This window comes from Neovison vison, chromosome 13 (assembly GCF_020171115.1).
Source record: "Neovison vison isolate M4711 chromosome 13, ASM_NN_V1, whole genome shotgun sequence".
NCBI lineage: Eukaryota > Metazoa > Chordata > Mammalia > Carnivora > Mustelidae > Neogale > Neogale vison.
The window spans coordinates 10,923,383-10,950,464 of record NC_058103.1 but is presented as its reverse complement, the minus strand read 5'-3'; the positions used below and the strand labels follow the sequence as shown (position 1 = coordinate 10,950,464).

Below are 27,082 nucleotides of genomic sequence, written 5' to 3'. Positions count from 1 at the left end.
TAGGGCAAGGTTATGACATTTTCCTTGACAAAGACAGGAGGATGCTTTCACTCAAGAAGTTCTTGCGAGGACAGAGATGAAGCCTGGACTCCCTTCCTTTTGGGGTCCACCACTGGAAGAACCTCTCTGTGGGCCCGAGATGATCCTTGGCTGAGGTTAGTTGATAGGAAAGGACCTATGAGGACACTTGCTGGGAGAAATAGGGGTGTGGCATGCGGGCGGGAAGCCAGGGACTTGTGTCAAGGGAATGACTCTGAATGAGCAACCATGACAGCCAAGGCAATAGTGACAGTGCCCAAAAGGCAGCTGGAATGACAGGAACAAGCTTAGGGGTGCAGGATTCTGCTTCCAGCCCCCACCCTTGGAGAAGCCATTCCAGGAAGACCCTCTTGGTGCCTGATGGTCACCCACAGACAGAAGGATGATCTGGTGTTGCTGGGGCCACTCCAGTCCCTTCCATGTGCACATCCTAGGGAGGTGGCCAGCCAGGACGTACCATGCCCATTTTCTAGGAGTGAAAACCAAGGCTCTCGGAGGGGAAGGCACTTACGAGAAGTCACATAGGAACCGACTCATGTCTGGTCTATCCATCCTTGTCTCTGGCTCCCAGGGACAGGGGAGCCCGAGTGTCCTGTTTGCTTCCCACAGGCTGGTAAAATCACTGGGTGTAAATCAAGATGGAAAGGACAGTTTGAAATTGGAGAGCCTGCCTGGGTTGGAAAGGCCTAGAACTTGTAGCCACAGAGAACTGGATTTGAATGTCAGCTCTGCCCCAGACAGCTTTTCTGACCCTTGGTAAGTCACTTAACCTGTCTGAACCTCACTTTACTTACCTGTGAAATAGGGACAACCTCCACGCCCTGCGGGCTTGCTGGTCAAGTAAAAAGAGGTGACGCCTCTGAAGCGCCGAGTAGGTGGCCTGGGGTGTCCCTCAGTCTCTGCACTGGGGTCACTGTGCACGTGCACATCTCGGGTCCATCCCTACCACCAAACTACTTCTGTGAGGCAGGGCCCCATCTTGTTTCTCTGAGTCCCCAAGAGACAGCATGGTCAACCCCTAGGGTCTGAGTGGACACAGGCTCTCCGGGGGCTCGAGGGTTCAGACAGCAGAGCAGAAACCAACCAGAAGTCTCCGTAGAAGCGAGTAGGAGCTACACGTGCAGGGCTGGGGGCACCAAGCCAGGCGAAGCCACCCGGCTCTGTGCACGTGTGGCTGTGTTCCCTGTGTTCTAGAAGGAGGCAGCCTCTGAGAGAGAGCAGGGGAGACGTGGCCACCTAGGAACAGCACGGAATGGTGTGTGCAGCCCCCGCCGGGTGGCTGTGTTGGTGCCGGGGACGGACAGCCTGCTGCAGACCGACGTCAAGGAATTTGTCTGGAACTTTCCTTGGGGCTGATGTTGGCGCCAGTGCCAGGTCAAGGGAGGGGGCGGCAGGGGAGGTGAGTGGTCCAGGGGGCGGGTCACGAGCTAGGCCACCACTTGGGACAGAGCGCAGCTGCTTAAGCCTCCTCATGGGACTGTGTTCTAGATGTTTCTCCCTGCGCGGTGCAGGGAGGGAAGGAGAAGGGGGGGGCAGTGAACAGAGACACAGCAGATCCCACGGCCTCGGTGGCCGGAGCAGGACACAGAGGGGGAGGAGGTGGGAGGCTGGCAAGGGGCCGGACTGGATACCAGAGCCGGAACAAGCAGCCAGAAGCCCCACAGATTCGAGCTGGTCTGTGAGGTGGCCCCCAGCAGGGGTCGGTGCTGCTCCCTAGGGTCCTGTACTTGCCTTTCCCCTCGCCCCCGGGGAAGGCGGGCCCTGCTCTGTTCCCAGGCTGCCTCTGGGGCTCAGGGCCTGGCCTGCAGCTCCCCTGTCTCGTGCCCTGGGGGCCTTGGCCTTACTGCGGCAGCTGCGGCCAGGTGGGAGCACACAGGAGCACGACCAGGGTCTGAGGTGTCCCTCTCAGAGGGGACCTGTGCAGGCGGCCGCTGGGCAGAGGGTTTCTCCAGGCTGATGGCAGCCTTTTCTGAATGATAGCAGTGACAGCAGGCGCCTTAGAAGCCGCCACTGGCTGTGTGCCAGGACCCGTGTCAAGTTTCAGCAAAGGGCAGTTCAGGGAATCCCAGTCTGGGGGGTGGGTGGGCACTCCAGGGTCTTGGATGGTGCTTCCGTGGCTCCCCTCTGCAGCCCTGTCCCCAGAGCCCTGCCCTCAGCCGACCACCCTCCGGGCTGGAGCAGGGGTGGGGAGACCTCTGGCCCCCCCGCTCTGGGCACACAGGGTCCTCCCAGTTGCTGCCACCGAGATAAGGCTGAAACCTGGAAAGCCCGGGGGAGGGGGACGGAGCCCGCACGACCCCCACCAAGGGGAATGGCCTGGGTAGGGGTCCGCCTCAGTGGCTGGTGGCTAGAGACGCCTGTCTGGGCTCGGACTCCTGCCCCACCCACCCCTGATGTCTGCGCGCCCTTGGCTGTCACGCTCCACTCCAGCCCGTCTCTTCACCCCTCCACGGGGGACACCGCCGCCGCAGGGACAACGCTTTCTCCGTTGCTTCGGGCCCATCGGAGGTGCTGGGAAGAAGGGGTTGCTTTCAGTGGGAAAGGGGGACTGGCAGCCCCAGGGGCAGCCCACACTCCACTCCGTCAGGTCCGGGGAGCAGGGGAGCCTGGGGCCGGTCTGCGCTCTGTGGGCTCCTCTGCCTGGAGGCTCAGGCAGGCCCCACCACGGTGCTCCCAGCCACTGGGCAGGTGACGGGGAGCTGCCGACCAACTCTGGGGCCGGGGTGCTGAAGTCTGGACCCAGGGAAGGACCGAGTAGGAGGCTGCAGGCCTGACCTATCTCCCCTCCGGCGCAGCCCGCCGCTTCTGGCCCCTGTGATTCCCGTGAGCCCTCGGCAAGTTAGGGTAACTGGCCTGTCCTGTCTGTCTGGCACCCTGGGCCAACTGGTCACCCTCTTGCCAATGGAGTCAAAGATCAAGATGGCTGCCTGGGGGGAGGAGCGGCTGATTGGTACCCTCGAGTCCCCATCAGTGCCGGCCTTAGGGTATTCTGATAAAACCATATGGAAATAAGGCCAGCAAGTCCCCGAGCCCAGCCCTGGGTTTATAGCAGAACATGAAGAAAAGGGCACACTCTCCTTCCCACGCCCCCCCACCCCCCGCCACAGGAGACAACAGACAGTCCTCTTTACAAGTATGTTTTTACTGAAAATAAAAAAGGCATGGTACTTTCTTCCTTGTAAAGAGCATCCAGCCTGCCTCTCCACCCCGGCACCGCCGGTCCTGCTCCGGAGGTGGTCTCCGCACAAAATCCACAGGAGCGGCTCGCTGGTGGACAAGACGGCCCGGACTTCATGTTTGTTCATGGAGACAGAGCTCCTGCAGATGAGCGCTCTGTCGCCGTGTGCGCTGGGCACACGTCAGGAAGGCAGATCTCAGGGAATGCACATTCATGCGTTAGGGAGCGCACCACCCGGGCTGCTGGAATCAGACTTTGTACAGATTCGCAGAGTACAGTGATTTTATATAGATAGAGATCTCTTTAAATATATATATATATAACGATATATAATATATATGTCTATATTTTTACAGCTATTAGTCTTCCTTCCAAAACTTGCTTTAGAAGCTTCTAAGGAACACCTAAAAACTCTGGGAGATTCTACAGGCCGTTCTACGTCGGGCTCCACTAAGAGACAGTTTAAAAATACCTATTTGAGAAAAGGTGGAGAAGAAATGTGCATTTCGTTCTCAACCTCAAAGTTTGGGCTAGTCTGAGGATTGGTCTGTGTTAACGGACTGCAAATACATTCCTTACATGAAAGTTCTGAGCTCAAATACCAGGCCGTGTGGTTGTTTTTCTTTTTCTTTTCTTTTTTGTCACTTAAGCCAAAACCCCAGTGAGGTTCCCTTGCTGCCACGTGTGAGGGTTTCCAAACGGCCACTTCTGGGTTTGGTGGGTTGACTTCCATGTTGACTCTTTTAAGAACTAGTTCTGTTCGTCTCTTGTTTTCACTAACTGAGCGAGGAGAGACTTTACAAATGCGATTTGGGGGAATTTATGCACAAATGTTAGCTCTTCCCAGAGCTCCGCTTGTGTTCCCGGGGAAGGGGACACGGGTCGCAGGGCCCCATGGGTAGTTGTCAAGGTTCCTCACGGGGGCGGGGGCGGGGGCCTTGCCAGGGGCTGAAGGATTTGCCTAGTTGTAAAACCTCCTAGGTTGAAGCCGGGGTCAGGAAAGGTTGGACAAGTGGGATTGTGCAAAGCGGGCCTGTGTCCTGCCTCCCTGATGTCTCTTCAGGCTGGCCGTCCACCCCTCCATGGCCCCTTAGCTGGGATTCTCCCCTCTGACAGAGGGGGCCTTCCCATCCCCTCTGAGTCCAGGGTGGCACATGCTGGCGGCGGGGGTCCTCCCTGGGTGTCTGCTCTGGGTCTAAGCTGGGGACTCAGTGGGAGGCTGGAGATGGTGAGGGAAAGCGCCTCCCACACCCTCTGGGCGCTTGTCACCGGCTCTGCATCCCTTGGGGGAGTGGGAGGTATGGGCAAAGAGGACTGCCCAGCGCCCACTGGCTGGGGGCACTGGCCATGGCCACTGGCGGCAGGGTGCCATGCTCACGCAGGCAGGGGAAGCCAAACCCAAACCCAAACCCAAAACAGGTCCTCACACCTAAGAAAACTGAAAGGAAGAATGAACCCTTCCTGGGAGGGCCTGGGCCTGTCCTCAGCCTGTCCCTGCTGACCTGCGGGGGAGGAGCCGGGTTAGGGTCCCAGCAAACTCACTTTTTCCCCTCTGCCCTCCAAAACACAATGGACCACAGACCACTCCGTGGGCACAAGGGCTCCAGGACGATGGAGTTCCAAGGTTCAGCCTGCACGGGGACTTGTTTTCTGTGAGGCTTACCTGGATAGGAAATTCTCACCATGGCCCAAACACCCTCCAGGGAATTATGGCTTGATGGTCTGGAAGGTGGAGAGGGTCTACTGAGCTAAGTCCCTATGCAGAGAAAGGAGGACCATGACATGTGTCCAGTTCCTTCTGAGCAACTGTGTGGGACGTGAGGGAACCACGGGGTCAGGGGTGTTCTCATGGTCCGCCAGGGAAGGCCGAGCCACAGGCCACTGTCTCCACGGGGTTAGTCGTGTGCCCACAGGGCCCGTGGCCGCCCTGGACACAGGCGGGTGGACCAGGATTACCAGGGCCAGAGGATCGTCTCCTTCCAACCTCTTCCTTCCCTTCATCCACCAACCACTCCGGAGGTTTCAGCATGCTTTAAACACAAGACCTTGGGAAGGGACATTCGAAGGGGCGCACTGGGAGGGCACCACCTTCCTGTAGGGGAGGGGAGCCGGGGGCTCTCAGGAGAGGGTCTGCACCTGGTCCGGGCCTTCGGGGGGTTGGGGGGGTGGTTGTCAGAGGACCCAGAGCCAGGTCAGGGCAGCCTAGCCCGGGGTGCCCACGGGGGCTTGGCACAGTGGCGGCCTCCGCCGGATGAGGGCGGGGCCTGGCTCACACGCGGCAGGTGCTGCGAGGCTCAGCTGCGGGATGAGTCTGAGGACGGGCCGAGGGGCCTCCGTCCTTCCTGGCTCCTTGGCCTGGTGCCCAGTGAGCTGCTTTGCCCCTGAAAGGTCAGACACTAAGAGAGCTCCTCTGTCTGCTGCCAGGAGGGGCCTCTGCTGGCCGGGCTCACAGCCCTCCGCGGCAGGGGGGCAGGGGTCCCAAGCCAGGGGCCCTGGATGTGGGTGCGAAGGGGAGGAAGGAGGCAGGCCCTGAAGACTGAAGAGAGTGGCAGATGCGGCGACAGACAGATGTGTGGGAAGCACCTTTGGAAGGGGACGTCTCGTGGCTCTGCCGATGGCTTCTGTCGGGACGTACGGTGAATGGAGAAGTGCACGGGCTTGCTGGGGAGGAGGACGGGTTTTCTGGCAGGGGAGTGGCCCCAGATCACCTTTCTCTTGGCCAAAGCAGGATGCCTCCGTGGCCCAGCACAGACAGACAGACAGACAGACTCTCCCTGCCTTTGTCAGAGCGCGGCCGGGAGACAGGAAATCAAAGACAAGACAGAGAGGAGATATGCGGGGCCTGGGGTGTGGGGCTGTCCCCAGGAGCTGCGTACAGGGGATCCTGGCTCAGCCCGGTGTCTTGCTCGTGAGGTAACCGGAGTCAAGGCTGAAGAGGATGGTGTCTCCTTTGGAATTCCTGGACAAGCTCAGCGTCAGCTCGGGTTCACTCGCTTTCCCAGCGCCACCAGTGTGCCCCTCTGGCCAGCGGGTCCGGGTCTGCAGACTCACACCACGGCGCTGTTCACGTCCACCCCTTTGCTGCTCTGCGAGGAGGTCATGGGATACTCAGCAACACCGGTGCCATTCTCCTCTTTTCTCAGTGGTTTCCTGGGAGGGGAGGCAGGGACAGGCATGAATGACCAGTGACTGGGGCGGGGGAACCGTGTCCTTCCAGGGGACCCACCAGGCTCCGATCTGGGTTAGCATCCTTGGGCTGCGGGTCCTGGTGGGGGCCAATCAGAAGTTGGAGGTGGTCTCAGCGAAGGTGACCCCATCACAAGTCACGCACACCAGGGCACGGTAGAGAGGGAAATGGGCACTTCTAATAAGGAAGCAGGAACAACAGGTGTGAATTGGGACTGTTCCGGACAAATGAGAATGGAGAATGTACCGTCGGCCTAGTAGGACACTGTCAGGCTTTGATGGAGCTCTTTAATTGTGAGCAAGCAGATGTGAAGACGAATATTTGGGGGTGCAGAGTAAAAAGAGGAGAGGGGCCAGAGGTTGGATTTTGCAGCCTGGCCTCTATGTGGTCCGAGGAGCATGGAAGACGTGATGAAGAGGATGCTGGGGAAGGTGAGCCTGGGGGGGGGTTGAGGTGGCGGTGGTGGTGTTGGTGGTGTTTTGGGTAATGAAGGCGGTGACAATGGTGGTGGTTACGGTTGTGTCGGTGGCGGTTAGGGAATGGCAATGGCGACGCTGCCGGTGTCAGGAGTCCTGGTGATGGCAGTGGCGGTGATGGTGGTTGTGTTGACGGTGGCAGAGGTGGTGGCAGTGAAAGGCCAAAGTAGATGAGCTCGTGCTAGTGCTTCTCAAACACTTCACACTGCGCCCCTTGGAGCTCATTCCAGAGGCTGTCTAACCCCGAGAGCCTGTTCTCTTAACCGTGCGTGGCTCAGGAAGGCTGGGAGGGAGGCTTTGAGAAGGCTCTTGCTCGCACGCGGGGTTCCGCAGTGGTGGTCCTACTCTCTGGCCTGGCTCCAAGCCCACCTGCTCTCCGGCCTGGTTCAGGAGGGCCCCAGCCCCTGGCGCTAGGCCTGCTGGCTTCAGCCTCCCGATCGCGGCCACACAGGCCATGGAGCCCAATCCCATGTTGCAGTACTGCTGTCTCCTGGGGGACTCTGAGCCCACGGGGTCGTAAGCTCAGTCATCTCTTGTGTCCCCACGACGTCTGGGGCTGAGCCTGACCTGGCCTTTGTTGTGTGTTGTCTAAATTGAATGTCCCTGGCCATCTTTGAAAGCCTGGCGATTGGTTGCTTCGGCCTTCTCAAACGTCCCTAGAGCCTCCCCAAACCCAGGCTGCAGAGGACAGGTACTCGGTGACCAGCTGGGTGCCTGTGGGATGAAGTCTTGGGTGAATTAGTTTAAGGGAGGCAGGGTGAAGGGAAGTTTTCAGTAGTGCCATGGATGGGATTATCAGGCCTGCTCAGAGGCGACACCCCGAGATCACATCTATGACCTGTTCCCTATTGTCTTGCAGGAGAGTTAGCTCACAAAACCCAGAGAGAAACCCAAAGTGCACTCACTCTGGGTGTCAGGCTTAGTCACAGTGGCTTCTAGAAATGTGAGCTACAAACCAGCACTTCTTCTTGGGGCCCCATCGCCCTTTGTGCAAAGCACTCTGGGTTACAGACTTTCTTGTCCCTTCTCACAGTGGTCCCCAGAAGGAGCTAGGCCTGGGGTTAAGGGATTCATTTCGTGGGGACACTGATGCTTAAGGAGAGCTGTGACTTGCCCAAGGACCCCCAGCTGGCGCGTGTCAGGGCCTGGACCACCACCTGCTCCTACCATATCCTGGTCCACACATCTTCCCATTAAGTCAGCTTTCCCAGCAGCCGTTGTCCCCCAGCATGGGGGGCTCCCGTCAGCTCGGAAAGGCCATTCTCCACCTTCCTCCTGGAGAACTCCAAAAATTCTCAAGAGTCCTCCAAGAGTTCTCATTTTGCTTGAACCTAGCGCATCCTGAGAACCCCATTAATGGAGGCGCTCAGGGACACTTTCCAGAACCCCCAGGTTTGTAGGGGTCAGACAGTTGCCTTGCTTGTGATGGGTTTGTGGAAATGACAGCCTCTGTCCCTGGGCCTGTTTCTCCTCGGTCTCCTTCCTCTCTCCCCTGGGCCGCCGCCCACCCCTTTCCAGGGGCGTCGAGCCGCTCTGACTTCGCTGGGGGGACTTCGTTCCCGACTCTGAGTTTGCACGGCCTGGGGGGATTGGGCTGGATGTCCATTTCCATTTGTCATCCATCTACAAAGGGGAGGACGGACATCGGAATCGGGATTCCAGGAAATAGGGGCAGACAAAAGTCTCGGAGCCCAAACCCACACTGCTTTTCTCCCCAATAAATGATCAGTCTTGGGCTTGGTCTAAAAGGTCAGCCAGAGCAGGTCCGGCTCAGGGGCGATGAGGCTGAAGGGTTTTCCAGGGTGGATCATGGAGAGATGAAGAAAGGGGTCTGGCACTCCCATGGAAATGGGCAAGGCATGGAGGGTACCGAGTTTCCGCCTGTTTTGGATGAGGGTAGGAAATCAGCAGGATTTCTTCCGCCAGGAGAAGAGGTGGAATTTCTAAAGCCAGGCTGCTGGCTAGGAGACCTCTTTGTGTTCCCCAGAGCCTCGGAGGAAAAGGTTGGCAGAGAGGGCCTGGCAGGAAGCAAGCCTGGCTGTAGGGACACTGAGGACAAGGCAAGGAGACAGCCCCACAGCCTTCTCCATGGCCCCAGCCACTTCCCAGGCAGGAAAGGACAAAGGGGGCCAGGGCACGGGCTTCACCCAGCGAAGTGGCACCTGTGACTGCCGCAGCATCCCTCCCCCACCCCCACCCCAGGAGCATTCCAAGAGTCTGGGCACTGCAAGGGGGGCGGGTGGGGGTGGGGGAGTCACTGTTCCAAGGAGTCTCCTGAGAAATGGACCTGGTCTGTTCCCCTCCTCCACCAGCGCAGAGCCCTCAACCACTGTACCCTCTGGGCTGCTGCCCCAGCCCACTCCCAAAGCCCTTCTGGGATGCAGAGAAGCCCAGTGGAATCTGGGGTTTTAGCTACAGCGGGAGATGGCTCTGCCTTGCCTTCTCGTACTGTCCTTCCTCTAGCAGGGGACTTCAGGGTGACGCTGCCCCAGCACCGGGATATCCTAGCTCAGTAAACCCAGGCCCACCACTTCCAGCTGTGTGATGTTGGGCAAGCCACTTAACCCTTCTCTGCCTCAGTTTCCTGGTCTACAAAATGGGCACAAGAATGTTGTCCATTTTATAGGCTTGTGGGGAGGATGAAATACGTTAATGTGGGTTAAGCACTTAGATGGGCACCTGGCATACAGTAAGGGCTCCATAAGTGTTTGTTAGCTCTCAGTACTGCTGTTGGAAAGCTGTCAGCGGGGAGCTGTCCCAGGTTGGGGGGGGGCGGTTAGCGGCAGCCAGCGCTCTCCAGTCGGCACAGACCTCCTACCTAATGGGTGCCCCGTGGGGCTCCGGAAATGCCAGAGAGGCTCACTACAACCCAGCCTGGGTCTGCAGTGCTGTGAGCCAGCCAGGGCTGGTCCCGCTAAGCCAGAGAAGGCCATCTGCACCCTGGTGCAGGAAGGGATGGCCACAGATGATGCCCTACAAGGCCTGGTTCCTAAAACCAAGAGAAAGGGGAGTAAGCTTTTCCTTGGCCATGCCCAGGATTCCTGCCTGGTGGAGGGAGGGTCCTCCACTCTGAGACCCCTTCCTCCCCTTGCCCTGGGCCGGGCAGCAGCTGCCCCGGGGCACCGCCATGAGCCATGGCCTCTGCAGAAGAGGCGACCGCCAGCACGGCAGGCCTGGGCAGGGAGGCCCGGGACCCAGGTGCCCCTCCAGGGCCCTGCTGACAGTGATATGACACGTCCCACCACCAGCCAGTTGCTCCTGCTGGAGGAGCTGGGGACAAAGACAGCTTGGAGGAGCCCGACAACGGAGGGCTGCCAGCTCGCTCCTTGTCTCACGCACCCCACGGAAGAGTCTGTTTCCCATGAGGTTTAGAGGTCTCTGACTCCTTCTTCTGAAAGCATCCATCCTCCCCTGCACGGACCCCCGAAGCACACGCTCAGACGAACCCACCCCACCTGCATACACACCCCCAACCCCTACACACATACGTACACATACGAGAGTGCCCGTACTCTCATACCCACTCACACCCTTCACACGCACACACCCCCTTCCACGACGAGATGCCTTGTCGCCCGCAGGCTCCTCCAGACCTGCGTCAAGAAGCCAGAGAAAGCCTTCGCGGGCCACCCAGGGTAGCTGCTGACCCTAAGAAGCAGCGGCCTCACGTCTAACCTAGCACGTCTCCTCCTCTCCTCCCTGTGTGAAGGTGAGTCAGGCGCGCAGCTGACGGGTGTCCTCACCCTCCGACCGAGCCCCAGGTTGGTCCACCTCCCCGGGGCTTCCTTGATTAACCATGTCTGGATGAGCGAGCCGAAGGCAGGTGCCGATGAGGCCCACGGGCTGGTGCTCGCCCCCGGGACCCAGCCAGGAGGGCTGGGCATTTGGCTCTCACTCCAAGGGCGGAGCGGAGCCATCCGAGGACTCCTTAAATCGAGAACTCCTGCCTTACCCCTCGTCTGATCCCATGAGCTCCAGCCATCAAGTCTATAGAGAGGAATTCAGGGAGGGATGGAGCTTCCTGGAGAAAAAAGGGCCCCGAGAAGCAGGGACGCCTCTGGCTCTCCCATCCGAGAGACAGGGCAGAGCGTGCCCTGTCTGCCTGCCTTTCTGGCCATGACTGGCCTCAGCGCCACATGTCCCCCTCCTGCCCACCCACCCCCACCGTACAAAGCTGCTAACCACTGCTGCCTGCTTCCCACCAGCAGGTGGGTCTCCTGTTGGTGGCAGGGCGAAGGGGCATAAATGAGCCCAAATGAGCATCTCGGCCCCAGGCAGATGGGGACACACAGGGCCCTTGCCCCTTCCGGGCCCCATCTCTTCTCCTCGGAGGGCGGACTGTGCAAGGGATAAGGACGAGAGATACCGTTGCCTGGGGGACTCCAGAGAAGCCTGGGTGTTGACCCCACCACTGGGGAAAAGCAAGCCCTGGGCCACCTGGAGGGTGATGGTGGGCCCCAGAGGAAAGACCAGCAGCTCCGGAGTTGGAAGACTGAGTCTTGGTCCTGCAACAAAGCCCAAGACTCCACTGCCTAAATCCAGCCGAGGTCCCGAAGGAGGTAAGATGGTCTCGGAACGGTCACGGTCACGTATCTGTGCGCAGCACTCGGCGGAGGTGGTCCCTCCTTGAAGCTCACGAGCTTTGACTCAACTCACAGTACAGTCAGACGTGGTGTTCTTGATGGCCAGCCGGAGAGGCTGGATTGGACTCCTGGGGGTGCTGTCGTTACAGGAATGTACAGGGGCAGCAGGGAGCAGTGACAGATGGGAACGGCTGGGACCCCAGTGTCCAGTCACTGCCGTGGGCCCTGCCGGCCCAAGAGGTTTTGGCAGAGAGAGCTCCGGTCTCAAGACCCCCCGGGATCCGAGGGGCCTTCAAGGTGAACGTCTCGCTTCCGGAAGTTCATGCGAGATGCGGCTGGATGAGAATGTCCCACTCCCGTCCCCAGTCCCTGGGCCCTGCCTTGTCTCGTCTTCCTACTGCTGACTGTGCAGGCCTGCAGGGGCCAGGGGGAGAGGGCCAGGCTGGTGGTGTGTGCACCGGGACCGGGGAGGAAGGGGAGGCAGCAGATGGCGAGGGCAGGGGGAAGAACTGCCTTGAGTATGTCAGGCCCAGGGGGTGGGAGGCAGGTCACTTGGGGCATGGGGAGGGGGTGCTGAGTCACTGCGCACGCGCGCCAGCCCCCAGCCAGAGGACAGCAAGAAGGGAAAAGGCACTACTGGGGCTTGGAGGGAGGGGAGCAGAGCTGGCAGAGGGGGGAGGAAGCCCAAACCGGTGGAGGGGAGGGGCCAAGCAATTAAAACCGGGGCCTGCTGTCTCCTGGTAAAGCAGATTCTACCTCCCTTACCCAGGTGGAGAGAAAAGAACGGAGTCCACTGAAATTCTCCATAGTGTTTGCTAATCTAAAAGGTAGGATCTGGGGGCCCCAGGGTGGCTCAGTCAGTTAAGCATCCAACTCCTGATTTCAGCTCAGATCATGATCTCAGGGCTGGGAAATCAACCCCCGCCCCAACTCCGTGCTCAGTGGGGAGTCTGCTTAGGATTCTCTCTCCTTCTGCCCCTACCCTCCGCCCCAGCTTGCGCTCTCTTAAATAAATAAATAAATAGATAGATAGATACAAGGAAGAATCTGTCAAGTCTGTGTCAATAAGCCTCCATTCAAGCCACAGAAGGTCATGGAAGACTGACTACGCACCACAGGGGAGCGAGATGAGGGGGACAAGACGACGGCCCCCTGCTCTGATGTGTGTGCCAGCGTGCACGTGCTTGTGCACAAGGTCCTCACACACATGCGGGGGCACATGCACGCACAAACACCAACACTAACCTGCCTAGAGCAGAAAGCAGAAATGTAAATCGGAAAGCTCTAGCTGCAGGGTGGCGGCAGGGGAGAAGGATCTAAAACAGCCTGCAATGCTGTCAGAGGATGTGGCGTCCGAGCTGGGGCCCGAGCGAGGAGCAGGAAGGGCTGAGCTGGGAGAGGAACGGCAGCAGCGTGCTCAAGGAGCACCGAGGGGGCTGGGACCTCAGTCAACTCTCTTCCCTGGCTGGGACTTGAGTTTGCTCCCGTGACACAGACGGTCTGACTCATTCTGGCTCAGATCCCATAGGAAACTCGCTTCCCCCACTCCTTGGTCCTCCAGGCAGACCCGGCACCTCGGGATGGATCACCTGAGGTAGCAGCGCCCAGGGAGAGGAGGTGTCGCTGACTCCAGGGCAGCAAGCACATGGCTGCACACGAGGGGACTGGGCCGCAGACAGTACGCTGTTGTGCTAAGGTAGCCTCTCATCACGACCCCCACCTGGGAGGCCCCTGTGGACAGGGGAGGGGGACGGGGACGGGGCGGTGTTCTATGCATCTGTGGGCCGTGGGAGGCTGCTGAGCCTCTCTTCTTGGAAAGTCAACAGATAAGGTGCAAAATGGGAAGAAAACCCTCAGTCATACACACATCGCTCAGAGCATGGAGAGAAAAAGCAGAACCACTGACACCCAGAAGTCCTTGTCTCCCAAGAATGTGGCTGCAGGGAGAGAGGGGGACAGCCGGGGGACTACTGTCTTTCTTAACAGGCTTGTAGCACGTTTGATGTTTTGAGCCACATGTGTGTATTACCTCGATAAAAATTTTAAAAGGTGGTTGTGGATGTAGGAAGCCCTAACCTTTCTTTCCAACCATAAAGCCATGTCAGGAGGCAGGCACGGCACTCCTGACTCTTGGGGCGTGGGAGCACCCCCTCTCCCAACCTCCTCTCTTTCCTCCAGTTCTCTCGGATTTCCGCTCTCCTTCGTAGCACTCAAGTTTTAAAAGCACCTTATTTATTTATTTATTTATTTGCATAGCAGCTATTTTTAAAAAAAGATTTTACTTATTTTGAGAGAGAGAGTGAGAGAGAGCCTGAACTGGGGTGGTGGTGGGGGGGGATGGAGGGAGAGAAGCGGACTCCCTGCTCAGCCAGAAGTGGGATGCAGGGCTTGATCCAAAGATCCCAGAATCGGGACCTGACCCGAAGGCAGACGCCTACCGGACTGAGCCACCCAGGAACGCGCGCGCACGTGCGCGGTTGTGTGTGTGTGTTATATAAACCACGTACCCCACTAGGGAAGGGGTGAGGTCTCCTCCTGTGTGTCTCTATCCCTCGCACCTAGTCTAGTCCCCAGCATACAGTAGGCGCTCCATACGTGTTTGAAGCCCAAGCCGAGGAGCACCAAGGCCCGGCTACAGTGTGTGTGCCCGGGCATGCTCGGAACAAAGCTCACTCCCACGAGCAGCACGCATGCCCCCTGCCTGCAAGCAACGGTTTGCAGGACTGGCCACAGCCCATCTGCAACCTCTTATCTCCTGTCCACCAGTACCTTGTAAATCAGAGCGAGACGGCCATCAAGAGGCTTAATGGCAAATCGATGGCAGAAGGTGAACGTCCGTGCCACGCACGGATGGCCGGAGGAGGAGGAAAGGTGCTCTTGGTGCACCTGGGGTGCGGGGGTGACTCACGGCGGGGGGCCTGGTGGGGATGGGTGTCATCTCTCTGCAGCACAAGTGTTCTCTGCACGAATGAGGTGGCTGTCAGAGAAGGTGCAAACGTGCCCCAGGACAGAGTCCAAGGGCCTGTGATCTTCCTCCCGCCGACCTGGCAGGGCTCTGAGGCTTGGGCCTCCTCCCTGTGTCCTGGCATTTTGTCTTGGTGACTCCCACCAATCACTGCCTGTTGGAGGTCTCCTCCCTGTCCCAGACCAACATCTTCTTTCCTTGTGTCTGCTTTCCATTATTTCCCCTGGGTTGTCCCTCTGGATACTCTTCTCCCGAGGGTGGTCTGTTCAACACCGACTGCTCCCTGCTATGAGGTGTGCATCTCGAGGGCGGGGACTGTGCCCAAAGCACCCACGACGGGAGCCCCCATGCCAAGCACAGCCCCACTGCCTGACCTAGACCTTGGCAAGCATTTCCGTCAGCATTTATACCTCTGAGCAGTGAAATGTCCTACTGGCTGTCCCCTGGCCATCTAGGGATGGAAACAGAGGCTCAGGAGCTGGGCAGAGACTAAGAGGAACCTCGTTTTCCGGGTAAGGGAACAGGGGAGGGCAGCGTCACTCACTGAGCTGGGAGGCAGCTGAGGATGGAGCTCAGAGGTCTGGACTCCCAGTCCCGGTTCTTGGAACAACTCCAGGCTGTCTGAGGCCATGTGCGTGCCAGACCTGGGGGCGGGAAGGAGGCCTGAGGGGAGGCCCGAGGGTACAGAGCACCCAAAGGCTCTGGGTCTCCATCACCCTTGCAGCTGGGAATGAAGGAGCCTGAAGGGCACAATGCATTAAGCACCTGACTCTTGGTTTCAGCTCGGGTCGTGATCTCGGGGTCTTGGGATCTAACCCCATGTTGGGCTCAATGCTCAGCTCGGAGTCTTCTTGGGACTCTCTCTCAAATAAACAAATCTTAAAAAGAAAAAAAGAAGCTGCTCATAGCATGCTTATGGCAAGGAGGCCACTGAAGGGTGAGCTGTGTGGGTTCTCATGGCGGTACCCGGCAGAGTTTGGGGTCACTGGCAGGGCACCTGGGGGCCACTGCATGAGCTAGTCCCAGGGTGAGTAGCTCCCCTTCTGAGCCCCTTGGTCTGATGAACTCCCTTCCCCTTCCAAGAAACCTCTCAGGGCTCTGGGTCTGGGGGAGGTACCCCTCCTTGGGCTCCCCGCTTTAGAGCACCCCTGAACCCCAGGGCACCACAATCACCCAGCTCAGAGCTGGGACTCTGGGTGCATTTGCTGACTCACAGGCTGCAGTTTGATTCACTGAGTCTGTGAAGAGGAAGTGCTGGTTCGACCCCACCTCCCAAGGTCATGGCCAGTGAGAGCACCGCAGGGTACATCTTCTGCACCTGCTCCTGCCTCCTCCCGTTCCTGTGGAGGCCTGTGGACCCTGCAGCCTGCACCCCTGATGCCAAGCCAAGCTGGTGTCTCCAGAGCCACCTTGCTACCCCACTGGTTCTAGAACCATCCTCCCAGCAACCTGGCTCCCAAAGGCTGTGTTGGGGCCATTCACAAGGATCTCTCGGAAATCCTCCCCTAGGACTCCAGGCTGTGAGAGTTAAAAAAAGACCCGAGTTTATCACTGACTTTTCCTTTTAATGGTTTTACAGTGACATGAAATGCTTTTGTTTCCTGAGAGAAGAGGCATGTTTCAAATGAATTATTAACCAAAAAGAATTGGCCGTGAGCAAGAAATCCTCCATTGACTCTGGAGACAAATGCAGACAGACAGCTGGCTGGCAAGATGCTATCTCTTACCGCCCCCGGCAGAGGTCAGCCCGGGCAGCGGCAGGGGCCATCTGCTCCCCGACACAGCTCTAACTTGGGCTGCCCCCTTCTCCCTCCCCCGAGGGGTTAAGCCTCTCCCACACAAGCCTCCTTTCAGGCCAGTTCTGGGAGTGTTGACCTCTGTTTCTGCCTCCACTTGACCCTGAATGAGCCCCTTCCAGTCACAGTCTGTCCTTGTGGGCTGGGATGATGAGGGCTGGAGGACTGGGTCTTCTTCCCCTGTCCCGGGGCCGGTGAGGGGCTGTGGTGGAGTGGACATTGTGCTCGGTGTCCTCATCTCAACATCTGCCCCCAGCACCCACTCCGTCCTCCCCCTGCCCTGTGCCCTGGGAGGTTGACGCCTATCACCGCGTGTCCTGGGCGCCCCTGTTCCTCAGGTTTGGCCAGTGAGAGGCACCCTCAGGAGACGAGGGAGGGTGGAGAGGGTGGGCTGTGTCTCCCCTACCTTTCCTGTTTGGGGGCCCATCTCCATCTGTTCCAACCACAGCTCCTGCTAAGCGGCCCCTCTTGAGTCTCAGGCTCTCCAGGCTCTCTAGTTCCTGTGGCACCATTTCCTCCCCTTGTCCTGGTCCTCAGGGCGCTGATGGCCCCCACTGCTACTGGTCCTGGAGTGCTTCACCCACCCCCTTTATTCCCAGGACCAAGCAGAACTCCTGGAGGAAGCCCCGCCCACACCCTCTGGATGGGAGCCACGCCCACACTCCTGGACGAAGCCCCGCCCACACCTCTGGAAATGAGCTTCGCCCACACCCCTGGAAGGGATCAACTGAACCATGGGGCCTGAGTTCTGTGTCTTTCCAGGCCATTGACAGATCCCGGAACCAAGAGCTCAGAGCCTGTGGAAGGGGACAGAGGGCAGACAGGAGGCCCCTAAGGCTGTTCTGAGGGGAGGTGAAGGTGCACCCCCACACGCCCTCCTGGGAGAACCCCAGCTCTGCTGAAACCAAGCCCAGCACGGCCACAGTCAGCTAGTAGTAGTTCAGTCAGAAACTTCAGACCGGGAAGTGACCCCAGAATGCTGCCTGTCTCTGAGGGGAAGGCCAGTGGGAGGGGCGTCCTTGAGGGGGACAGTGGCCCCCTCCCTAGCAGGGCTACTGGTGAGTCTTGGATGCCCTTCCTGGCAAACCTCCAGTAGCTCCCTTTGCCTTCCGAGTCCCAGCAAGCTGCTCATCTTGGTGGGCCAAGCCCCTCCCCCGTCAGGCACACCCTCCAACCTCATCTCCTACAGTCCGGGAGCTTCCTGGTGTCCTGGCGCCTCGGCTCACACAGGTGCCTTGGTCTGGAAAGCCTCCCGGCTCTGCTTCTCAAAAGCATTCTCCCACAGCAGCAGGCTCTCAGCTCAAATCCGAGTTAGCCATGACTCTCTGGGCACTGCCCTAGGCTGCCAGCAAGCCTCCCATAGCCTCCGCCACCCGCCTTGTACCGTGGTCATGGTCATGTGCGTATCTACCCCCCACCACCCTTCAGTCAGGTGAGCTGCCACAGGCACAGTCTGGATCTTATCTGTCTCTGTCCTCAGAGAGCCCGGCACACAGTAGGTACCCATGAGCCACCTGGGAATCGGGCTGGCTGTGTCCCCAGGGAGTCTCCCAATGCATCTACCTTGGTTTCCAAGGCCAGGCCTCCCCCTGAACTGCAGGGTCTGGGAGACTCGGGCTTTTCTGTCCCCATCCTCTTATCCTCTAAGGAGCAGAGCCAGGCCCCAGATACCCGGGCGCCCTTGAGGAAGGGCGAATAGAATGAGGTCTATTCTTCGCTCAGTACGAGTGATACAGAAGCACGGTCAGGGCTGGGCTTTGGAGTCATGTTCAAGTCTGGAGTCCACTGTTCCCTGGTTGTACCATCTTGGGCAGTTCCCTTCACCCCCTTTGAATGTGGTTCCTCGTCTGTAAAATGCAGCAGATTGGAAAAAGCTGCCACAAAGATGAACTAAGGGAATGTTAGGGGGCCCAGGAGCCCCCCCGCCCCTCCCCCACTTGCTGGAGATGCTGGGCCACAGCTACTCCCTTGCGGCTTGTCATGGTTTTTGGACATTATCTGGCAGCTTGAGAGCAGGGGGTGGAAGGGGCTCTTGGCCAGGACGGAGATCCCCAGGGCTTGGCCCGTCTACCTGGAGCTGCTGTGCCTGGGCCCTGTCCTCTTAGTGTCTTGCCATCTGGCCGGTCCCCCTCCACGCCTCATTGTCAGACTTTTAACCTGATACTTTACTCTTTCTGCTTTTGAATTATTCAAGTGAAATTATTCAAGAACAATGAATCAAAAGGATAAAGTTAAATAGTTTAGATGTTAGGATTGTTCTTAATAGAGAGCCCCTAACTTTGGGCCTCTGGGAAATTTCAAACCTTTATTAGAAATATAATGAACAATGCCTAGGACCTTTAGGTGTTTTGCAACATTTTTGTTTGTCTTTTGACACTATCTTCCCCCTCCCCCGAGTTCTGGGGAAGCTGGGGTGAGGGGGACATTTTTTGGAGGACAGGCAGCCTGGAGGTCAGGAGACCTATGGGGGAGCTGCCATGCCATCATTCCTGTGGGGGGAGGAGGCGTTCACCCCACGGCCCATTCTACCAGACTTAGGGGCCCCAGATATAGCTTAAACCTCCTCAGACCCCAACGGCAGCCACACTCAGCTGCAGACCCCAGCTCTACGAGGCGGGTGGTGACTGATCATTTTTGAAAGGCAGAGTGAGTTGGTCCTTTTTTGTTTTGAACCGGTGTCTGCATTTAGAAGCCAAACCAATACGGCGCCTCTCTCCGGTGGCTCCATCCCCCACCCTGCAAGGATATGCGGGACTCCCTGGAGTGAGGTCCCCAAGGCAGGGCCTGTTACTTCCAGGTGGGGTCACTATAGATAGATAGATAGATAGATAGATAGATAGACAGACAGACAGACAGGCATTCACTGTACATTTTTTCTGCTTATTAAATGCTTAACAATGTTCAGGGCTCGAAGAAACATGTAGGGGTGGACAGAGCGGCCCTCCAGCCCGGGCAGAGCCCCCTCCAGGCTCAGAGCCCTGTGAGCACTCACCTTTTGATGGCTTTGTAGCAAATGATGACGAGCACGGTGAGAAACACCAGGGAAGCGCAACATACCGCGACGACGATGGCCAGCCCCGACCACCAGCTTTCCTCCGCGGGGCACGAGGTAGAGTTGGGGGCTGAAAGACAGTAACACGCTCAATCTCCCTGGGGTGGGAGGAGCAGGTGGCGGCTGCGTCAGAGGGGGACCGTTGTGGGTGACACGAAGGGTGTGGCCTCCCCCTCATCCTGTCTTTCCAGGATGAAGGCTCCGGGACCTGTCCTGCCGTCTCCACCCCCACCCCGCCGGCAGGTGACATCATGGCTGGCCCCCAGCCAGACACGTGCTCCGAGCAGGGGTGAAGTGCCGAGGCACGGGCCATCCATCCTCCCTTGGCATGAGCTAACTGACAGCAGGGTCAGGTTTAATTTCCCATGAAAAATAACAGAACATCTCATTCTCTCAGTTGAGGCATTAAATCCACTTCCTCCCAGGGTGGGGGTGGGGAGGAGAACTCCCAGGACGCACCAGGCAGGAGGAAGGAGAGAAACTGTGGGAAGCCGATTCCTTCTAAGAGGCAGGCTCTGTCCCTTCTTGGATTTGGCCCACGCAGTGAGGACCCGCAGCTGCCTCCTTTTGCACGCGTGGCCAAAATCTGGAAAAGTCTGTCACTGACAAAGCATCTGACCCTGGATGCCATTGGGCCTTTTGGTCATTACTCAATCCATGGAGTCTCTGGGAGATGAACCTGTCCTCCCCCTGCTTCACTCTTCTGAGAAAAGCAGAGACATCACACTGCCTCATCCCAGAGGTTCTGAAAGGTCCGGACACAACTGGAAACAGGTGCCACCAATTGCAAAAGAAATTTGGGGGAGGGGGCGGAGAGGAAAGAGAAAAAGAAGAAGGGAGAAGCGGGAGAAAGGGAAAGGGAGAGGGGGCTGGTGAGGAAGTGAGGGACAGATGGATGGACAGATAGACACCTACTAGCTCTGGACAGGTCTTCCAGACCAGTGATTGTATGTAAAGGATCCAAACCATGCCCCAGGCTCCATGTGCACGAATAACAGACACCTTCAGGGGCGCCACAACACGTGGGGAATAAATGAATGATTTCCCAAGGATACCACGGATGGCTTCATCCCCATCGTCATTTTTGTCATGGATGTTGTTGTTGCCGTAATCATTGAGGTGTAAATCCCACAGGGGACTCTCACCCATCGGAAGTGTGTGGTCAGATCAGCTTTGACAAATACATCCGCCTGCCTGAGCCACACCGCTATCATGGCACAGAATATTTCCATCAGCCCAGAAACTTCCCCCGGGCCTCCTAGTCAATCCCTGCCCACAGGCCACCCCTACTCTGCTTTCTTAAATCATCGATTAGATTTGCGTGTTCTTGAAAGTCGGAAAACGGAACCAGGCAGTGTGTATTTTTTTGCTCCCTTTGTTCAGCAAAATGTTTTTGAGATTCATCCACAAATTTCTTTTGTGGAAAGAAGTTCCTTTCTTTCTTCCTTCCTTTCTTTCTTCGTTTCTTTCTTTGTTTCTTTGTTTCTTTCTTTCTATTGCGGAGTGGTATTCCCATCTGTGAATAAACCACAATTTGTTGTGGATTCCTAGGCTGTTTTCAGGTTTTGACTTTTGTGGCTCAAGCTGCTAGAAACAATTGCATACATGGTATAGGCATGTCTTCGTGCTTTTCTTGGCTAAACATCTGGGAGTGGGCTCGCTGGGTCCTAGGGGGTGTGTGTGGGTAACTTTATAAGGAGCTGCCATGCTTGTTTGCCCAAGTGCCTTTTCCCTTGCACATGCCTGCCGGGAATGAGGAAAGAGGAACCGGCAGGGCGTGTGGTTATGGGTTATGGAATTGTTACCAGACTGTGGCATTGGTGCAAGCTTGGTAGGGAGACGCAGAAAACCATGGCGGGCTTTGCAAGGAACAGGTGCTAAAGCCCCATTAACAAAGGCAAGGTCCCCAAATGTGGGGCTCAGCTCAGCACACAACCAAGCAGATTCGGAAATGCTTCCCGAGAGATGATCAGGACAGAGATGTCACCAGCCCCTCGGCCAGGGCAAGATCAGGCCTTTAGGAATCCCAGCACTTGAGAAGATATGGAATAAGAAATTCAAAATAGGAACAAACTCTAAAACAAGGGAAAAGAGATTCAAGAGGATTCTCATTTTTGTCGTGATGAATTTCTTCAGGGTTTTGTTTTGTTTTGCTTTTGTGAAATATTAAATACAAACCTTTCTTTCCCCACCAAGAGAAGCCTGGTTCCCTCCCACCTCCCCGCCTCGTTACTCGTTTTGGGGTGTCCTTGGCTTAGTCGAGTAAATCCAGGCCCCATCTTCCCTACAGTGATCACTGCAGGACAGTCTGAAATGCAACAGGGGTTGAATTCATGGGGTCCCAACCCCAAAAGGCTTGCCCCCTTGTTTTCATTGCAAAGGGAAGTAATTTTGGTTTCTGTCGATTCTATCCTAGGCTCTAACACTTCTGGGCCAAGTCTCAAGGGGACCTTCACACCTGCCCACCAATGACCCACAGGTGGCTGGGGCTCACATCACTAGTGTGTATCCTCAGCAGGGAGCAGTCCCCCTCTAAGGGGCACTTGGAAATATGAGGTCGAGGGCTGTCTCTGGTTGCCACAGTAAGTAAGCCCAGGAGCTCCCAAAAACAACAGTGACGGGGATATTCCTACAAGATAGAATCGTCCCTCCAAAAATGCCACCAGGGCCTTTGTTGAGAAATCCCATCAACTGGAAACAGAAGGGTTGATTCTAACCCTTGTCTGGAATTTGACAATCTCCGAGCGCCTCTCGTGATGGTCTTTACATCCAATGGTAACGAGGGGGGATTTCCTTCCTGCTTGCATTTGTTCAGACACAATAGACACAGAAAGAGGGGAGTCTGATTTGAGAGGGTCCTTCTGCTTCGGGGCCCTGATACGATGCGGCAGTGCACTGCTCAGCACATGCATGTGGGAAGCTACTCAAGGCAGGAAGCTAATGCGTATGAAAAGAGGGAGGAATTTTGTGGATCTAGTCCAGGGCATAAATCTTGGATTTCGCCAAGAAAACAGCTCTTGTTTGTGTTCAAAGAATGCAACCTTCTTTATCCTAGCTCCGGTCATTCTTTGTGCATTAGGAAGGATCAGAGACTGTTGGAGCTGGAGGAAGGCTAAGAAGTGTCATTTCAGAAAAAGGACAAGCAGGGACACTGGGGATCAAGAAACATCTTCCGCAGGGCCAGGGTTGGGACACTAAGCTCTTCCTGAACTTCCTTCCTATGGTGTGGTCAGTACTCCTTTGGAGACGTGATAGGCTTAGCACATGAGCAGACCGATGGTGCATATCTGAGAAGGTAGCATCATCAAGGTGCTTATTCATTCATTCATTCATTCATTCCTGCAGCCACCAGCCGTTTACTGAGCACCTGCATCCCAGCCACCATACCGGGATCTGGGAACGCAAAGACGGATTCGCTAGAAACTGTGCCCTTACCAGGTCTGGAACCAGCTGCCCACGGATCATTGCGGGGCTGGCCAGAACCTGGCTGACTTGCTCAAGGAGCCAGCGGGCTCCAACAGCCGAGACGTGTGGATTTGCTGATGTGCAAGGTGAAAGTCATTGCGGCTGAGGGGAGGAGGCCATTCGTGCTAAGGATCAGGGGGTAAGGCGATGTCTGCGAGAGGCAGGTGGTCACAGGGGGAAGGCTGAGGCAAGCAGGGTGGGAAGTCCCCGACTGGAGGCTGCTGGCGCTCCCCCTGCCCCTCCGCCCACCCCCCTTCCTCGGGTGCCAAGATTCTGCAAACACTGACAGAAAGGAAGGAGCTGTCCTGACCTCAGTCCTGACGACTCAGGAGTCTTAACACCCTGTCTCCTGGAACTCAATAAGGCTCAGCCTGCTGTATTCATTAAACTCTCTTGACATCCGTAAAGATGACAGAAGTGACAACCAGAGAGCGTGACGTAGAACCACCCGGGCTCAGTTTTGCTTTATCAAAGGCGCTGCTTTCTTTCCAGTCAAGAAATGCATCATTTAAACTTCTATTTGGGGGACGCTCGGGGTGGCTCAGTTGGTGGGGCGTCCAACCCTTGGTTTTGACTCAGGTCTTGATCTCAGGGTCGTGGGATCGAGCCCCAGTCGGGACCCTCAGTCAGTGCGGAGTCTGCTTGGGGCTCTCTCTTCCTCTGCCCTTCCCCCTCCCCCTCGTTCATGTTCTTTCTTTAAAATAAATCCATCTTTAAACAAACAAACAAAACCCTTAGTTTGGGGACTTTTGCTTCCAGCTAAGATGTAGTAACCAGGCCAGGTTCACTGTCTTCCACATGCCTGAAACATCCACAAAAAACTTTTGAAAACCTCAAAAGAGCAGACCTCAGGGCAACAAAGCGTGCAGATCTCTGAAGGACAAGAAATGAAGGAGGGGAATTCTGGCTGCCCCAGCTCACTGCCCGAGAGTTTGCCAACAGCAAGGCAGAAGCCAGCAGGGCCCAGCCCACTGGGTGAAGTCAGGGAGATGGAGCCTAGATTCCAGGGAGTGAGCAAGTCCAAGGAGTGAGGTCCCTGCCAAGGGGGAAAACCAAGAGCCTATCAGGAAATCCACCAATGATTATATAATTTCAGGAGCGGCAAGTGCTAGAAGAGAGATGAAAAAAGAGGTCAAGATGCCCCCACACCTTGTGGAAGTGTCTGGAAAAGGAGCAGCTGTGGACAGAAGTAAACAGAATCAAGGAGCCTGAGCAGACCATCGAGGTTCCTGTGGGCTGGTGGCCCAGTGCCCCAGGGGAGCTGTGGACATCGGGCAGGTCCCCCCAGGTGCTCTCAGTGACCACAGCCTTCCCTGTATTGCTGCGGGTTTCTGTGACCATGAGATGGGACAGCAGAGGCAAGGTTCTCAAGGACTCCGAGAGAAACAACCACCATCTGCTGAGCCCCGATTCTGAGGCACATGACTAAGTCACAGTGGTACAGAGCCCACTGATACTCTCTTTTGTAAGTGGGGAAACTGAGGCCGCACAGCCAGCGGAAAAACCGAGATTTGACCCCAGGTGTGCTTGCGACAGCCCTCACGGTCAACTCAACACGTATTAATGTGTGACCCGGGACCTGCCACTTGCATCTCCCCAGCTGGCTGCGCGCAGGAGAGGCTGGATGGACAGGAGGATCCCTGGGGTGGGGGTGGGGGGCACGGATGAATCAAGGGGACAGCAAGCAGTGGGGGAAACAATTTGGTTTTGCAAGATATTTTTTTAGTGGTTCCTAGAAGGGAGCTATAGCCCTGTCTTTCTTTTTAACATGATTTTTCCGTTGTGAAGGAGGCTCTTAACCCTGAGTGTGGCCTCCTGGAGGGGACAGCCACTTACTCCTGCAGCTCCAGGTTTCTGGAGGGCAGCCTGAGTGACACCAGAGGTGTTCACCTCTGCCAGTGACACCAGAGGTGTTCAGTGGACCTCTGGGGGCTCATGAGACTTCTCTCCCAACTTTCAAAGTCTTTGGTGACTCATGCCAAGGTTGCCCGTTGCCTGACCAACTCCTGACTGGAAAGGCCGCACGCCAAGCTGGCCTTGACAGTGCGGGCAGGAGATGGGCCTGCAGTCACCCTCTGCGATCTACCCCTGGCAGCCCCGCTCTGGCCCATCAGTGGGTCACAACCATGGAACACAGGCCTATGGAGGGCCCCCCGAGCGGCGCCCAGCTTCCTTTGGGGGGCTGATGCCATGAAGGTACTCCCCGACCAGAGGACTCATTCAGCCTTGACTGTGGGAAACCAGTCAGAAGCTGGTCCGGGCCTGGTGACACTGCCGGGTCCTTGGGGCTCAAGCATTCATGCGGCAACAGAACCTGTTTGAAGGACCTTTGGTCAAAGGAGGGGGCTGGGGCTCAGAGGCGGGGAGGAGTTCAGCAGTGGACTTGTTCTCATGTCTCAGCCCTGCCTTACGTCCTCCCCCCAGGACCCAGAAGGATGTGGGTTCTCAGAAGTTCCTGCACGGCTGATGGCCCTGTCCCTGCCTCTGCCTTGGTGTCCCCAGCCCCACTGCGGAAGGAGGCGTGTGGGGCAGCCTCCTCCCCCACCCCCTGCCCCCACACAGAGCCCATTGTTTCCAACTGGGCCCACTGCCATCCATTCACGGGCATAGGGCGCCCACGGAGAGGCCTGTGCCAGGGGCATCCGCCCTCCCTGTGGCCCGCTTGGAGGTGGGCCGCTCCCTCATCTCCCACCCCGAAGGGGCCAGGGTGTGTGGCCAGACTTTACAACCGCGGATACAAGGTCAGACCCTGGCACTCTATGCAAACCTCTGAAATAAGCCGCATTTCCAGACAGAAAATTCTCCCCCGGAGCCCCGCCCAGATGAAAACAGCAAGCATGTGCGTTTCAGCTGAGGGCGTGGCTTCCACCCCCTACTCCGCCCACGGGAATCTGGCTCAGGCTTTGGGTACAGGACAGAATCGCCCTCAGGGATGTTTCCCCAATTCCACCCACCACCCAGGCCAGAGGTTCCTCTGTGTCCCCCTACCCCCCGCAGGGGTCAGGCCTTGGGGAGGCATGTCCAGTCCAGGAAGTAGATTTTCTGTACTGTCAGCCTGGCATGGTAGTTCCCGTTCCAGTCCTTCTGCCCCTAACCGGTTCAGAGGTGGGCATATCATATAGCTCTGGCCAGTGACACATGAGGAACAGACTGCTGGGGCTTCCAGAGCTGTCTCCTTGCTGTTACGGGAGAAGCATGGAAACAGAAAGAGCTTTTTCCCTCGTGGCCACTGCCATGTCCTTTTTTACCCCTCACAGAGGGTGAGTCACAACCACGGAACACAGGGGGACTGAGGGTGCTGGGGTGCAGAGTGGGTGGGTGGCAATGTGAATGAGGGCAGCCATGGTGGCTTCAAGGGACAACATGTGAGCAAAGACTGGGATCTGATAAAAGGGTTCATCATGCAGGTGCTTGGGGGAAGAGCCAAAGCAAAGGCCCTGAGGTCAGCAGGGATAGGGCAGGTCCAAGGAGCAGCAAGGAGGCCCGTGTGACTGGGCTGAAGCAGACAAGGGAAAGACGGGGAGATGAGAGCCCTTTGGGCTTTTACACTGAGAAATGAGGTGTTGTTGGAGAGTCTGGAGAAGGGGTGGTCTGACTTCACTTTGGCTCAACTGCTCTATGGTTAGAGTTAGACTGTGTGTGTGCGTGCGTGCGTGTGTGTGTGTGTGTGGCAGGGTGGGGGAGAGTAGGAAGCTGGGGGGTCATTGCCAATAGCCCAAGACGGACAGGATGGTGGCTCTGAGGGGCCTAGCAGTGGAGGTGGGAGTTAAGGGCAGACTCCGGATATGTCTGGAAGGTCAAGTTCATGGAAGTATGGAAGTGTGTGCCTGAGAGTCAGAGAGGAGTTACAGGGGACTCTGAGCAAGCCGCAGGATCGAGCTGCCATCAACAACAGGGAAGGCCGGGGCCGGGCATGCTTCTGGGTGTGCAGGCGGGGAGCGAGGTCCGGCAATCCCGTCACAGTCCACGAGAGATGGCGAGCGAGCCGCTGGATCGAGACCCTGAGCTCAGAAGCGAGCACAAGCTGGAGCTGTCCGCAGCCAGGCCTGAGGTCAAGTGCGGGAGTGCGGACGGAGCGGGGCAGCGGGTCGGGCCCGAGCCCTGAGGCGCCTCCATGCGAAGAGACCAAGGAGAGAGGAGGCAAGGAGGAGAGGCCAGTGAGCGCTGGACGGGGACAGGCAACGTGGAGTCCTGCGGCCAAGTCAGGGAAGGACACGGAGGAGGAGGCGGTCCTCTGTGACCGCTGCAGCCGACAGGCGAGCTTGATGGGGCTGAGAGCCGGCCACCGGCCGAGCAACACGGCAGTCACTGTGACCGTGACCGGTGCAGGGACGAGGGAGT

General features: G+C 57.3%; 1 protein-coding gene across 1 annotated transcript in view; it reads right to left on the bottom strand.

Moving 5' to 3' along the window:
* Positions 1-5,416: 5,416 nt before the first annotated feature.
* PRIMA1 (proline rich membrane anchor 1) overlaps positions 5,417-27,082 on the bottom strand; it is a 58,283-nt gene continuing 36,617 nt past the window's right edge. The window contains exons 4-5 of the mRNA XM_044230013.1: positions 19,217-19,346; positions 5,417-6,367 (exon numbers count right to left, since the gene is read on the bottom strand). Of these exons, the coding sequence (XP_044085948.1) occupies positions 6,265-6,367; positions 19,217-19,346 (233 nt within the window). The 3' untranslated portion in view covers positions 5,417-6,264. The remainder of the gene's footprint in view (positions 6,368-19,216; positions 19,347-27,082) is intronic.